This window comes from Vipera ursinii (genome assembly GCF_947247035.1).
Source record: "Vipera ursinii genome assembly, chromosome: 6".
In the NCBI taxonomy this organism is placed as follows: Eukaryota; Metazoa; Chordata; class Lepidosauria; order Squamata; family Viperidae; genus Vipera; species Vipera ursinii.
The window spans coordinates 75822101-75838646 of NC_139515.1; the positions used below are offsets into that span (position 1 = coordinate 75822101).

Genomic DNA, 16546 nt, shown 5'->3' on the forward strand with positions numbered 1-16546 from the left:
ACCAATTTAATAACAGGGCATAAAAAGGTAATTTTCTTACAGCAAGCAATAATTTTGCTTCCCAGCTACAGTTAGCTAGACCAAGAAAATAACTATTATTGACTTTATTTGAAGTGAAGCTATTTTTGAATAAACATTTTGAATTGGAGTAGGGAAAGTGTTTACTGAAGGAAAACTGCAAACAATATATTCTAAGTAATTAACAATAAAGGTAAACAAGATTGCTTTCAGAAGATCATATCTTAGCATATTAAACTGAGATATTTGTCAATCCCTTTGTCTATACATAAAAGCTCTTTCATAACATGAGAATAGAAAACCAAAAGCCCCTAATTACCACCTTTTCGTTTTATTTGACCCAGCTAGGATAGCAGTAGCTAGTTGACCTTAACTGTTCTTGAAAATCTAGAAGTGTTATTACTTGTGTGAGGGGCTACCAGACCTAAATATATTTTACTTAATATATATTTAGGGGTAGAAAATCTGTGAAGAAATGTCCGAGCTTGGTTGTTTGCTTGCAGATGTTGCATTACCCAACTAGGTAACATCAGATTTGCTCCCTGCCAGTGGTGATGGTGATTGGTTTTCTCTTCGGTAGATGCTTGATTAAGAGATTGTTTTCTGCTGGATTGTTTGCCTGGTGTTCATGCCTGCTTATTTGGATATTTGCTGCACCAAGTATTCCACAATTCAATCCTGACTACACATATTTTCTTCTACTGAAACATTAGGTAAAGGTAAAGGTAAAGGTTCCCCCGCACATGCGTGCTAGTCGTTTCCAACTCTAGGGGCCGGTGCTCATCTCCGTTTCAAAGCCGAAGAGCCAGCGCTTCTCCGAGGACATCTCCGTGGTCATGTGGCCGGCATGACTGGACGCCAAAGGCGCACGCAACACTGTTACCTTCCCACCGTAGTGGTCCCTATTTTTCTACTTGCATTTTTACGTGCTTTCAAACTGCTAGGTTGGCAGAAGCTGGGACGAGTAACAGGCCCTCACTCTGTTACGTGGCACTTGGGATTTGACCCGTCAAACTGCCGACCTTCTGATCGACAAGCTCAGCGTCCTAACCCACTGAGCCACTACGTCCCTTACTGAAAAATTAGTCACCTAGAAAACAATTTAACTTTTCTCAATTTCTTCAAAGTTCATATGCCAGCCAAATGGCATTATAAACTATGCTCAAGATTTTTAGGGATCCTCATCCATAAAATTTCCTAAAACAGGAGGCTTTCCATGTATTACTGAAATAAGCTCTTGTGCCACTTGTCTTTTAACTCCTTTGGGAGGGAGAATCTTGAGGAGAGGCTAAAGCACATACAGGATGTCCTTGACTTACAATCATTTGTTTAGTGAGTGTTCAAAGTTACAATGGCACTGAAAAATGCCCGTTTTTCACATTTATGACTGTTGCAGCATTTCCATGGTCAGTGATCAAAATTTGGATGCTTGGCAATTGGTTCATATTTATGATGATTCCAGTGTCCCAGGGTCAAGTGATCACCTTTTGTAACTTTCTGACAAGCAAAGTTGATAGGAAAGTTTGATTTAATAACTATGTTACTAACTTAATAATTTCAGTGATTCACTTAACAAGTGTGGCAGAAAAGCTCGCAAAATAGATTCCTGACCAACCTAGCCGACAACTTTGTCATCCAAAAGGTGGAGGAGGGAACTAGACGTAAAGCTATACTGGACTTAATTCTAACTAATCGAGAAGAAGTGATAGAGGGAGTTGAAGTTGCCGGAATCTTGGGCAAAAGTGACCATGTCATACTGGAATTTAATATAACACAAACACTAGCAACAGAAAATAATCCAACCATTGTCTTGAACTTCAAAATAGCTGACTTTAACAAACTCAGAGAGAACCTAGAAAAGATCCCATGGATGAAAATCCTACAGGGAAAAAACAACACAAAGAAGCATGGGAAACTCTGAAAAATGTGATCATAAAAGCACCGACCAGCACAGTACCACAGAAGAATAAAAACAAAAACTTCAAGAAGAAACCAGCATGACTGCATAAAGATATCTCTGACAAACTGAAAGACAAAAAGGACAAATACAAAAAATGAAAAGAGGGACACATAACTAAGGCTGATTATCAGCAGACAGCCAGAACATGCAAAGATGAAGTCAGGAAAGCAAAAGCTCAGAATGAACAAAGACTTGCAACAGAAATCATGGACAATAAAAAAGTTTCTTCCAACATATTAACAACAAGAAAAAAGTCAAGGAAACTGTAGGTCCACTAAAGAGAGAAGATGGCAAGGAAATAACAGGCAACAGGGAGAAAGCAGAGCTGCTTAACTCATACCTTGCATCAGTGTTCACACAAAAAGAAACTATAGCCCAACATACCAAAAAAACCACTGCAAAAGATAAATTAGAAACAAAAATTAAAATAAGCAAGAAAATGGTAACAGAACACCTATCTGACCTTGATGAATATAAATTGGGGCCTGACACATTGCATCCCAGAGTTCTAAAGGAGCTGGCAGATGTTATCTCAGAACCATTGCACCACATCTTTCGAAATTCCTGGAGCACCGGGGGGGGGGTACCTGAGGATTGGAAAAGGGTTGATGTGGTTCCCATCTTCAAGAAAGGGGAAAAAATGGACCCAGGAAACTACAGACCAATCTGTAGTAAGCTAGAAAAAGGTGGGATAGACAACATCACCAGATGGATCTGTAGTTGGCTGGCAAACCGTACTCAACGAGTAGTCCTCAACGGCACTACATCCACATGGAAAGAAGTAAGCAATGGGGTACCACAAGGTTCAGTCTTAGGCCCAGTATTCTTCAATATCTTCATCAATGACTTAGATGAGGGAGTTGAAGGGGAACTCATCAAATTTGCAACTGGCGGGAGTAGCCAACACCCCAAAAGACAAACTTAGGATCCAAAAAGATCTTGACAAACTTGACCAATGGGCCCTATCCAACAAAATGAGTTTCAATGTGGAGAAAAGCAAAATTTTACATTCAGGCAGGGAAAATCAAAGGTACAAGTACATATAGGGCGAGACCTGGCTTAAAAACAGTAACTGTGAGAGGGACCTTGGAATCCTAGTGGACCATCACTTAACCATGAGCCAGCAATGTGCAGCAGCAGCAAAAAAGCAAACACAATCCTGGGTTGTATAAACAGAGGCATAGAATCAAGATCATGCGAGATATTTTAGTACTCCTTTATAAAACCCCAGTAAGACCACACCTGGAATACTGCAGCCAATTTTGGTCACCATATGACAAAAAAGATGTTGAGAGTTTGGAAAAAATTCAGAGAAGAGCAACTAAGATGATCAAAGGCCTGAAGACTAAAACATATGAAGAATGGCTGCAGGGCTTGGGTTTGGCTAGTCTAAAGAAAAGAAGAAATAGACGAGACATGATAGCAGTATTCTAGTATTTGAGGGGCTGCCACATTATTTTCCAAAGCTCCAGAGGACAGGACAAGAAAGAATGGATGGAAACAAATCAAGGAGAGAAGCAACCTGGAAATTAAGGAGAAACTTCCTGACAGTGAGGACAATTAACCAGTGGAATAGTTTCCCCCCACAAATTGTGGGCGCTCCATCACTGGAGATTTTTAAAAGGAGGATAGACAGTCACTACCCTGAAATGGTATAGGTTCTCCTACTTGAGCAGGGGGCTGGACTAGAAGACCTCCAAGATCCTTTCTAGCTGTATTCTATTCTAAATTCTAAATAAGGCAAAACTCACTTAACTGCCTCACTTAGCAACAGAAACTTTGGGCTCAGTTGTGGTTTTCCAGTTACCTTTTCTAACAGCAGCTTTCTTAATCTGTGTAGAGTCAGACATGTCAAACACAAGGCCCGGGGGCCAGATCCGGCCCGCGAAGTGGTTTCATGTGGCCCGCGAAGCCATCCTGGAAACAGTGAGGGAACGGCCCCCACTGCCTTGGCCCTGGCCCAGAGACCCTCCTCCTGCCAGAGACCCTCAGATCTGTCCCACTCCTGCCCAGGCCCCCATAGGCACCCTTGAGGCGAACGATGTAGAGCTGGCCACGCCCACCCAGTAGGTCATACACACTCTGGCCATGCCCACCCAGTAGGCCACGCCCACCCTGGCCACACCCACCCGGCCCCGTGAGGGCAACCGCCATACTGATGCGGCCCTCAATGAAATTGAGTTTGACACCCCTGGTGTAGACCATTAATATCTATTTTACAAGTCTGCTTTTTCCTGAATATAATTGTTTTCAAGATCAGAAGGAGATGAATGCAATTCAGCCATTCTTCGGGACAATTTAGCCTCCTAGGTTTTACTAACTTTTGTCTAATCCAGTATTTAGGAGAACTGACTGATAGACCTGAACCCACTTGCGTGAACACCTCCTTTACATTCCATTTTTGGACCTCGCTATAAAACTATAGAAAATGTGCAGTGTAATTATTAGCAATATCTAAAATACTTTCTGAACAGCTTGCAGAAATTTGTCCTGTTCTGTGAAATAGGACTTATTTATTATGTGGAATTAGACTACTGCAGAGTTGCAGCCTAAGAAGGAAAACAATTTTACAATCTTCCTTTATTCACAATCTCTTCTACGAGGTACTTGGTAAAATATTGAAACATGCTGTTCTAAAGAGAGGTTGTTTCGATTAGAAGCAGTGTTTAAGAAACCCATTTTATATAACAATTCATTTTGTTCGTGTGTTAGTAATTGTTACTCACGTCTAGCATTTCTGTAGAGTAGAAAAGGGTCCTGCAACTGGAAATCCAGATCTTTCGTTATGGGTTCTGTCCGATTTTCCATGCTCAGCCTATTCATAATGGTAAACCCATACTTGGGCGAAGCTGATCTGAAAATGACCAAGGTTGAAACCATCAGCTATCTACTAAAAATAACTCAATGATTAGTATGATAAATATTTGTAATTCTTTTCAAATACCAACATAATCAGTCATTTTTGATAGTTCAAGGAAGTTATTATTTTCTCAAAAAACCTCAAACAAAGAGCTGCCGCCGCAAGTAGCAGTACTTGAGGGGCAATCAGAGTGGAAGGGGGTTCATCTTATACGCCATAGCACTCGAGGGCAGGACAAAAAGCAACGGGTGGAAGCTCATTAAAGAGAGAGTCCACCTGGAATGAAGGAGAACTTTCGAAGAAAAAGCAATTAATCAACGGAACAGCTTGCTTCCCAGAGTTGGCCGTGTTTCCTACCTGGCTTACCTGGGAAGGCTGATGCACCATAATTTGGTTGTTGAACAAATGGTCCTTTAAGTGAGGACTGCCCGTGCATCTCCACTTTCCACAACTGTTCTATGTCAGGATAGTCCTTCCGGTGATTTAAATATTTCAAATCCTGTTCCCTTTCTAGAGTCTGAAACACTATATTTCACAATACAGGGGACAATTGCAAATGAAAGCCTACCAGGCTGATATGAGCTCTCAACAGGGAAGGGGACCAGAAACTTTGAGTTGAGTTTCTTGGACTGATGGGAGGAAGGTAGAAACTGAATCGGGGAAAAAACCATGCTAAATCCTCCACAGCGGTTCCATCGAAGTCCCCACTTGTAGTTCTGTGTCCTATAAGCACTGGCTTGTCCTTATCCAAATCAAGCTGCTCCCTTAAGATGAGCTCTGCTGTGTCTTTTTCCTTGGGAAATCAGAGGTTGAAAGAACCGAAGCAAGAGTCTGGCGGATAAACAGTGTGGGCGAAAGCTATCATTTGCTTGGAAGGAGCCATGGCACTAGAGGAATGCAGAGTTGCTACATGCAAATTTTGCAAATGGCAACAAGTCTGTCCAACTGTTCTATTGATAGGCTATTTAGCAATGCAAATATTGTTTTAATATTGCATTATTCTGCACAATGCTCCCATTTCAATCCTTGGTGATGTGCCGACGACAGATGAATATTAATGTCCGGTAATTGAAAAAGGGTTCTTCAGAATTGAGAGCCACGAGATCAGGTCACACAATTATACTAAGCCCCTGAAAACGTGGCCTAGAAATTGCTATGCAGTTTCCAGAGCAGATGGTTTAGAAGCAATAAGATGAGCCACCTTTCTAAACAGATCAGTAGAACGGTCATAAAACTCTGCACATCTGAGAAATCAGTAATAAAGTCCAGGGAAATTGTATCCTGTAGTCCAACACTGGAACGTAATAGCTGGACCAAACTGGTAGGCTTAGCAGAGATAGCCTCAACTCTATGGCAGACATGACATGAAGAAAACTTGTGACAACTTCTCTTGTCCTTTGCAACTACAAATCTCTAACCAAAGATGCAATGACTCAAAAACTACCCCATGCCTTGCATTTCTATTGTACAGAGTGTAGAGATAACCATGAAGAAGTAATGCAAGACCACTTAAGTAAAACATCAGTTCAACTCTGACAAAGAACAGGGAGTGAGGAAGAAACTCAAGATTATCCTGCCTGAGTTTCTTTCTCATTCTCACCTCTTTCGCAGGATTGAGGGCTTTTGCTGCTCTTGCATTCCTTCTTCAAGGTTATTTCTGTACATATTACCGTGGCTAAATTGCAACACCTCTTCCTAGAGGGGAAGAGGAACATAAAAAATGACCATTATGAAAAAGTTCTTCAGCATAGGAAGGGGAGAAGAACAAGAGTACAGTGCCTGCATCAGATGGCATTCCCATTGTTGTGAGGCTAAATAAACAATCCCTGATTCCTAGTGAATATCAAGATTATGTGCCTCTAGCCCAGACATGTCAAACACAAGGCCCGGGGGCCGGATCCGGCCCGTGACGTGGTTTCATGTGGCCCGCAAAGCCATTCTGGAAACAGTGAGGGAACGGCCCCCACTACCTTGGCCCTGGCCCAGAGACCCTCCTTCTGCCAGAGACCCTCAGATCTGTCCCACTCCTGCCCAGGCCCCCATAGGCACCCTTGATGTGAACGATGTAGAGCTGGCCATGCCCACCCAGTAGGCCATACACACTTTAGCCACGCCCACCCAGTAGACCACACCCACCTGGCCCCCTGAGGGCAACCGCAATGCTGATGCGGCTCTCAATGAAATTGAGTTTGACACCCCTACGTCTAGCCAGTCTGTCATTCAAACAACTGGGATGTGAAAGAAAGCTATCAAATATAAATGAAATGGTTCTTCACGGTCATTTATTCTCAGCTACAAAGAGGTTCTTTGTGCAGGATAGGCCCTGATGTGAGGGACCTGCCACTGATCAACTCTACTTGCATAGCCTTCTAGTGGTTGCACATGCAAGCCCAACTGCTGTATACGAGCACCATCAATGAAATTAACAGGCACCCTAAAATTCAAAAGTACTGAGGTCTGAATTTCTGAGCCTTTGAGGCTCTGAATACTAATGAGGAATATAACTCTATTCTTTTTTTTCTGGAGGTCTGCTAATCATTCTGTGACAAGAGATTAAAATATATATAATTGGCCATTTCCTTATGATTAAAGTTCCACCTTTTTTTACATTTGTCATATAATCATAAATCTTCAAGACACCATTATTTTGACCTATCCAACTGAGATCTCTGATTATAATTAAAATATTTCCCAACAACTTTAAGATTTTATATCATCACTGAATCATCTTTGAGAAGGTACCTTCTTTAATGTACGGTGTGTTGTTTTTTTAAAAAACTGACCTAAATGTTGTTTTACATTTATATAATTATTAGTGGCATACCTTGAAAGAGCAGTGTGTGCATATTCCTAGCAAAGGGTTTGCAGAGTAATAACTAGTTATACAAACAGTGGAATGTTGCATTGTCCCCAGATTTATTTTTCACAATTTTGAAGCCTCCGTTTATTCATTTGATTCTCTGCATATAAAGCATAAAGCTATGGTTTTTACTTAGAATAAGCCTTATTTCTTACCTAAGACTTATAGGATTGCAGCCCAACTCTCCTATTATGTTAACACAGGAGCTGACACAGAAGAAATTTATTCTATAGAGGCTTTGTCACCATTTCTCGTTTTTTCCTGTACATTTTCAGCACATAGCAATTGAAACGAGTGAGACATTCTAATCTGAACCCAAATTTCATACCACTGAAAAGAATCAGAATAAATATCTGGGAAGTGTTTCAAGTTGATAGTCCCAGAGGACATTCTGAGCCAGGAGACTGAATGTACAATACATGAAACAAGGCAACACACAAAAAATGCAACAAAAATGGAACTGAAAGAAACTAAATACAACAACAATCAAGGCATCGTCGTATCTGCAGATTGTTCAGTTTGTTTAATTGTCACCTCCAATAGGATAACTTCTAATATTTTAAATTGCATTTCTTTCCCCCTCAATTTTAGCAGCAGCAATCTCTAATCCAGTTTAATTATCCAAAAAGCTACAGCTGCAAGATACAATCTGTCATCACCATGCCTTTTATTTTTAACACACTGAACCAGTTATTTTTTCAAGAACAAAATGTGTGAATTTTCAAATATTTGTTTGTGAATACTTCATAAGCCAAGCAAACATTTTATTTTATTTATTAGATTTAAAACTGTCCCCTCATTCAAGGCTAGATAAGCTCCCAGCTGATATTACTGAGAAATCAAATTCAGATATTCTTAAGCAATCGATGTCATTCCTTCCTTTGATTATTAATCACTGCAATCCTAGTGGCTTGCAGTCAATGCCCAGTTACTGCCTATGCCTATATTCTGATAAAAACAAAATGTCACATTTGCTATTTACTTATTGTAATATTTCTACTTCCCTTTAGATATATAAAAAATTAAAGGGTCTTACACAAACAGTATTTTAAAATGAGATGTACAGATATGCAGTTTAAAGGGAAGCGGGGATTTCTGGGGTGTGGAGAAGATGGCAAGAGATTGGCCAAACTGAAATTTTTTAAAAAAACACACCTCCAGAATAAACATTTAACATTTATTGTAGAATTCATATTTATGGTGGAGAAAGTATAGCTATATGCATGTATACAGAGACTGATTTCCTTATTACTTCCTTATTATCACTTATTCTTTCCGTATGCTAGCCTGACTTATCTTTGGAGATAGGGTCAGTGAATAGAAACAATCTGATTACAGGTTCCTGGCTTCTCTCCTGTTGCCACTCAGGATCAATTCAGTTTACTGTGAACATTTTCTTCCAAGAGTGCTTTAAGCAGATCACAGGGGTGGGTGGTAGATCTCACAGGTTTCACGTATAGGGGAAAGTACCTTTTACCATGCCACTCACACTGGATATACCGTACATTGCAAAAAAAAAACAAAACTTTAATTCTTGAATGGGAGCCATGCAAGGTTTGTTATAAAATGTGCAACTGTATAAATGTTTTAAATAAATATAAATATAGGAAATGAAAAATGTGAATTGGATCAACGTAAACAGGAGCTTCGCAGAGGGGAGTTTGTGCTTAAGAAGCCCCAAACCGCCTGTTCAAGTGAAATGTATAAATGCAGGTGGTCCTCGACTTATGACCACAATTGAACCAAAAAATTTTGGTGCTAAGTGAGTCATCTGTTAGGTGAATTTTGCCCCATTTTATGAAGTTTCTCTCAATAGTTGTTAAGTGAATCGCTGCAGTTGTTAAGTTGGTGACTCGGTTGTTAAAGGACTCTGGTTTCCCCACTGACTTTGCTTGTTAGAAGAGGACAAAAGGTGAACTCATGATCCTGGGACACTGCACCCATCGTAAGTATGAGTCAGTTGATTTTTGATCATGTGACCATGGGGATGCTGCAAACAGTCCTAAGTGTGAAAAATGGTCATAAGTCACCTTTTATCAGTGCCACTGTAACTATGAAAAGTCACTAAATGAATTATTATAGGTTGAGTATTACATATAGAATGATCACAGAAGCAATCTCCCATGAATATCACCCATAGGCTGTAACTCTCTGGATGACCACTAGATGGCAGCAAAGGAACACAGAAAATTAATTTCCTGCTGCCCTGATTTTTGCAGACCAGATCCCGTAACCTTAACTATCCCCTTCCATGCAGAGTTCTGACTTCAGAGAAGGAAAGAGATTATTTTCATGAATGATGGCATCAAAAGACTGTTGAGGAGGCTTAGACTGTAGGTACGGGCCCTCTGGCACTGCCCTCAAACACTGCAGAGGTTTACAGCAAATAAAGAGGCACACAAATATAATCTTCCACTGTCTGCTACATAATACTTGGAAGAAGCCTATTCTTTCAATTTTACTATTTTTCTAAAAGGAGAGACAGAGAAGGATTTTGTCCCAAAGAAAAATCAATTTGCTGAACAGGTTATTTTAAGTATCAATTTATCATATTAACAGCCAAGTGAGTATATTTTATTTGGTGTTTGGATAGCTGCACCAGAGGAAAATAACATTTTGAAATGTGCGACTGCTGATTCAAAAAATTAATTCCTTTGCTCTTTCTTTGCTGTTTTGAGAATTGAATGACTTAACAACTTTAATCAAACAAATATTTTAATGGTCTCACCTTGTATATACAAATAGTGTTCCTTCCACATCAGTCTTCTCCTAAAATCAAATTAAAATTGCTTAGTTGTTTTACTGATGCCATGCAAATGTGCAATCAAGCTATTAAAAAGTCTTATTTTGTAGAGACAAGAAACTTGTGTTTTTACACTTTTAAGTGACTGCTGCCTTTCTAGCACATTAATGTATTCTAAGTCCATTCTAATTTTTCAAAACATACGGTATACCTTTGTCCCCTGTAATCCACAATCTTAAAAATTGTGCGCTGAGTACATGCTCCTAAAATGAAATGTTTTTTCCACTAGGAAGAATTAAAGACAGGTTTTAATTCTTTTGTGACAGCAGCCATTTTTCCATATTTTGAGCACTTTACTAAATTATAATATTTGTGGTAGGTATCCTGTTTTAAGACCTTTATACTCGAGAAAGCAAAACAAAACACTAACAATTCCTAAGAATGCTTTCATTACCAAATTTAACACATGGTGCCGGTAAGGAATTCCTATAGGTAGGGCATGCTTTATTATTGCTCTATAAATCTTGAGAACAAGACATTTGTTATCCATCTGATTTTTAAATGCATCAGAAATGTGATACGACTAACAATATTTGCCATAAAATATACAATTGACAGATATCCCATATTTTAAATTTAAAATAAATTCATAAGCAACGTAATTGTACTTATCTTGACAAGCCATATTTGACAAACAATTATATTGACAAACCATATTTCTGAAAGCACGGAGTGTACCTGATCACAGAAATACATTAACACAGAAATCCATTTTCCTGGGTATAAATAAGTCTGTCAAGTGATTTAAAAAGTCTTTAATAAAGCCTCACATAACAGCCATCAATATAAAAAAGCAATATATATATATATATATATATATATATATATATATATATATATATATATATATATATATATATATATATGCAAAGTAGAAAGCATTAACAGGTTAAAAGAATTAGTATGGATACCAATATTTTTATGTACCCTATACCAGGGGTCCCAAACCCCCAGTCCACAGCGCAGAGCCTGTCCGTAGCCCACTGGGAACAGGGCCACGCAAGCAGCAGGCAAGCGCAAGCACATGAAACCGTCCCATACTGTATCGTGCTGGAAAATATACAAAAAAACCCTATGTTTACTGCCATCTACAAGACAGCCAGAGTTTTACAATTCACATATAGTATGCTTAACATATATTCCACTTTTTAAAGACAGCTATATTATATTATTAATACATGCTAATTATTTTTTTCCGTATTCTAGATATGATTTCAAACCTTATTTCAGAAATGTAACTTTCAACAAGTCACATACGTTCAAATAGCCCCTGTCAAATACGTTGAAGTTAAAGAGTCGAGATACGAAATGCCAGTCAAGTATGAAAGATTGTTCCTGGAAACACTGAGAACTTAAAAGAGTTCCAAATTTAGTACATATAATTCAGGAAAGAGAAAAACTGAATTTTGAATTCATGTAGAGTCCAAGATAAAATAAGCAATCACTGTATCATGTACAAGGACTTCCAAGGACAGCCAGTATTGAAGAATTCTGGAGAACTCTAAAACAGGGGTCCCCAACCCCCGGTCCGTGGACCAGTACCGGTCCGTGGCATGAGAGCAACCGGGCCGCACAAACGAGCAAAGCCCCATTTGCGGGATGCAGGCAGCACACAAAACCACGCACCCTCTGGTCTGCGGAAAAACCTCTCTCCATGGAACCGATCCTTGGGGACCTCTGCTTTAAAATGTCTCCTTTCCCTCCCTCCCATTTTGGTCAGTGCTAACAAACATATTGTCTAGTTCTGGATTTTGGAGTTGGTATGCATGGGGGTTCATAAAATGCTGGATCCAATAAAAGCACAAATAATTCAATTGTAATGTAATCACACTCAATAGTCATATTTTGGAATTTAACAGGCAAAATATCTTTCATGTATTCCAGAAAGGGAAGAGAAGCTTGATGAAGTGGTGAGTCAAGGAATGTATCAGGAAAGGGTTACTTAAAGAAAATAAAAAGTAGAAGAATCACTTAGTGCTATGTAAATCAATGAACAAAAGAGACAGTGGCATCAACCAATGGAAAAAAACCAAACAGTTGAAACATTTTAATGAAGTGGTATAAAATTAGTAATAATAAAATGACACTGAAAGGGGAGCCAGATATACACACTGACCTATAGACTTCATTTCTGTTTGAAAAGAGCTTCACCAAAACAATGAACAGTGTAAATATGTAGATGTGTTATGGTCTATTTATTGTTAATTCGGAATTTTAAGAGGAAGTTTGGTGTGGTGGTTAAGGCAGGCTAGAAAGTGGAAGACCCTGAGTTCTAGTCCCACCTCAGGCACAAAGCCAGCTGGGTGACCTTCTGCCAGTCACTCTCTCTCAGCCCTAGGAAGGAGACAATGACAAACCACTTCTGAAAATGCTGCCAAGAAAACTGCAGGGACTTGTGCAGACAGTCTCTGAGAATCAGATACGACTGAACATAAAAAAAAGGGAGGGGAGTTAAGTTTTTTCTGGTTTAATAGCTGCAAGTAATCTTTTTTGAAGAGGAAAGGGTAAGAAAAGGAACTAATTCCAAATCAGAATTAAATCCTTCTGAGTGAGATGGCTGGAAGCAAGATTATCCCTCACCCAGCCAATTCCAAGTGCTAGAAGGGGAGGAAAGGAGACACAGATGACAAAAGTCATGTTGTGCCATTACCCACAAGCTTTGCTTCTTTTGCCTGTGCTTCATATTGCACAGATCAGACAAAAAAGGTGGTGCTTACACTGCAAAAACATGATGCTGATTTCATTATTTTGACAAAACATTGTACCCTGCCGAAGTCTGTGGAAGAAGAGGCTGGTGTATTTTACCTAGCACAGGCATGGACAATTGATTTTCCAAGGGGCTACATGACAAACTGGGCCTTTGTGGAAGGTCAAAACACACAGCTGTGAAGGTGGTAAGCACATATGCAAGCATATATGTAATTGGGGGGGGGGAACAGCAGTCACCTTTATAATAAAAGCCATGCATTTGCATTGTGTGCATGGTGTACACTTATTTACATTTGATTTCTAATTTCCAACTGACCTCATGTGGGCTGGACAGGGGCAGCCAAAGGGCCGGATGTGGCTGTAAAATGCCCAGATCTGACCTAACATACATGTTTATCATCTCTCCCTTGGAAACAATCCAAAGCCAAAACTTTTGGTTTACTCCTGCAGGTAGCAAACTGGGGGAGTCAGTTTGATCTAGTGGTTAAGGTACCAGGGCAGAAACCAGAAGATTGTGAGTACTAGTCCTGCCTTAAGCATGACAGCCGGTTGGGTGATCTTGGTCACTCTCAGTCCAACCCACCCCACAGGCTTGTTGTTGTGGGGAAATATGTTCGCTGTCTTATTTATTAAAATACAGGGAGTCCTCGTCTTATGACTTCAATTGAGCCCAACATTTCTGTTGCTGAGTGAGATATTTGTTAATTGGGTTTTGCCCTATTTTACGACCTTTTTTGCCCTAGTTGTTAAGTGAATCACTGCAGTTGCTAAATTAGTCACACGGCTGTTAAGCAAATCTGATTTCCCCATTGACTTTGCTTATCAAAAGGTCACAAAAGTGATCACACGAGCCTGGGACACTGCAACCGTCATAAATATGAGTCAGTTGCCAAGCATTTGAATTTTGATCACACGACCACGGTGATGCTGCAAACGGTCTTGTGAAAAATGGTCCTAGGTCACTTTTTACAGTCCCTTGCAATGGTCACGAAATGAATGGTTGTAAGTCGAGGACTGCCTGTAATACAGGCGGAATAATAAAACAAATAAATAAAGTCAAGTTCAGCTCCCAGTGATTATGCAGACACACCCATGCAGTTTTCTTGGCACCATTATGGAAGCGGTTCTTCCAGGATTCATCATGGAGAACATCTGATATCCACATGCTAAGAATCAACAACGACTTGATGGCACATAATCCATTAAAATAAAAACTCTTCCATAATGGGGACTTGTTGACTTTACAGGCCAGCCTTCAAATCTGAAATTTCCTGGGGCTCCCACAGGCCCAAACCTGATTACCAAGGATGCGCAATGAAGCTTTTTGCCATAAGCAGCTCCCTTCCAGGCACTCCCATCTTTGCCAGCTGAAAAGTGCCTATCCCAATCATCGGTTATTAAGCTCAATGTATTTGGACAGCCCAATTACTAAGTGACTAAAGGCCAAGTGCACTAAAAACAGGCTGGCTGGGGTTGTTCTGCTTCAGAATCTTATACTACGGAGGAGACGAAGGGGGTGGGGGGATTTAGGACATTGATTTTTGGATCATCCATATTGTTAATTATTTATTCTTGAAACTGATTAAACCTACTCTCAGACTCTTTTAACTTTGTGCTAGATTGTGGCTACGTCTGTTCTGAACGGGAAGTTGGATGTGGTATATAATAACTCTGGCTGCTCCTCCACTGGCAGGCTGCCCCTCTCCACTCCTTATTCCAGATCCTCTCTGCTTATCTTGGCAAGCCAGGGTAGTTCTGCTGGCAGATCTCTGGAGTTCGTCAGCAGAAAGAGCTCCCTGATGCAAGAAAGGGATTTCTGCAAGCAAAACTGGCATGAGCTTCATTTAGACCTTGTGCAGATAAACCCCTCTTTCCCAAGGGTGCTTTTTTCACAAGGCCATTGGACTTTCTCGTTTTTTCTTTGAAGACGTTTCGCTTCTCCTCCTCCAACAAGCGAAACGTCTTATTTTAAAAAAAAAGTCCAGTTGCCTTGTGAAATAGCACCTTTGGGATAACTATGACCTGGATGACTGAGAATCTCCATAAACCAGGGGTAAGGCAACCTTGGCTCTTTTATGACTCATGGACTTCAACTCCCAGAATTCCTGAGTCAGCATAGCTGACTCAGGAATTCTGGGAGTTGAAGTCCATGAGTCATAAAAGAGCCGAGGTTGCCTTGGTCCCTTTTGAAATAAGCTCAGGCAGCAAAGAACAGTCAAATACAGAGGTCTTCAAACTCGGCCCTTTTATGACTTGTGGACTTCAACTCCCAGAATTCCTCAGCCAGCGTGCTGGCTGAGGAATTCTGGGAGTTGAAGTCCCCAAGTCATAAAAGGGCCGAGTTTGAAGACCCCTGGTCAAATACCTCCTAAAAAGAATAAAACGGCATTGAATGGGAAGAAGGCGCCCTCCCTCCTTTAACCATTTCAGTAAAAGGGCAATGATCTCTGCCCAAAATGCATACGCAAGGCAAATTTGATTAGGAAAAAAAAAATGACCTCGAGTTTAAAGCGAAGGGAGAATCTTTTAGAGGGTTTACGGGACCTCCAGCTTGAGTAGAGGCCACGTAAAAGGCTTGAAAGACTCCGCCTCCTCCTCCTCCCGCTCCTATACTATAGGATTTACGGTAAGGGAACGACAGCTACTTTATTCCGCCTTTCTTCCACTTCCCCACTACCGTCCCGGGATTGCACTCGCTCACGCACCCACTCATTGGCGCGATGCCCGAAAGTGTAGAGCGCCACCTGGCTGGCCACGTCCAAGATGCTGCTGATGTAGGGGTCGTGCCGCTGGAGAGCCGCCAAGCTGATGTCCAACCCCTTGCCCAGTGGGGCAGCCCCAGCCACTGACGCGGCCATCTTGCCTCCGAGAAAAATAACTCCCCGCGTTCGGATCAGGCGTAACTAATCAAGATCCGAGAAACAGATTGAACGCGACTTTGCCACCGATCGCTCGGAATTGCAAGGCTGGGTGATAAGGAGCCCCGACAGTCGAGCACCGATTGCCGGTTAGCACAGGATTGTTGCTATTGACAACCCTTCTAGCTTTCCCCTCGCCAATCTTGCCTTTTGATTCCTCCCTCTAGCATTTTTTTAAAAGTATTTTTCCAACTCACTTTAAAAACCCAACTCCGTGCGACATTGATTTTAATTTAGGAAATAAAACGCAAATTCTTTGCAACTCCCCAAGACACTGCCAATGAGATAATCAATATGAGGAGATCTCTTGCCCCCAAAATTAGAGAAAATTCAACATCATTGAATTTTAACGTTAGATTTAGATGGAGGAACTGAATAGTTTCCTATAATCTTTTTTTTAAATAATATTTTATTAATT

At 40.5% G+C, this 16546-nt stretch overlaps 1 protein-coding gene across 1 annotated transcript in view; it reads right to left on the reverse strand.

The window, feature by feature from the left end:
• Positions 1-16068, reverse strand: part of DCP1B (decapping mRNA 1B) — a gene marked incomplete at its 5' end in the record, with an annotated part of 50259 nt that extends 34191 nt beyond the window's left edge. The window contains 3 exons of the mRNA XM_083366812.1: positions 4705-4832; positions 10427-10467; positions 15916-16068. Of these exons, the coding sequence (XP_083222938.1) occupies positions 4705-4832; positions 10427-10467; positions 15916-16068 (322 nt within the window). The remainder of the gene's footprint in view (positions 1-4704; positions 4833-10426; positions 10468-15915) is intronic.
• Between the last annotated feature and the right edge of the window lie 478 nt (positions 16069-16546).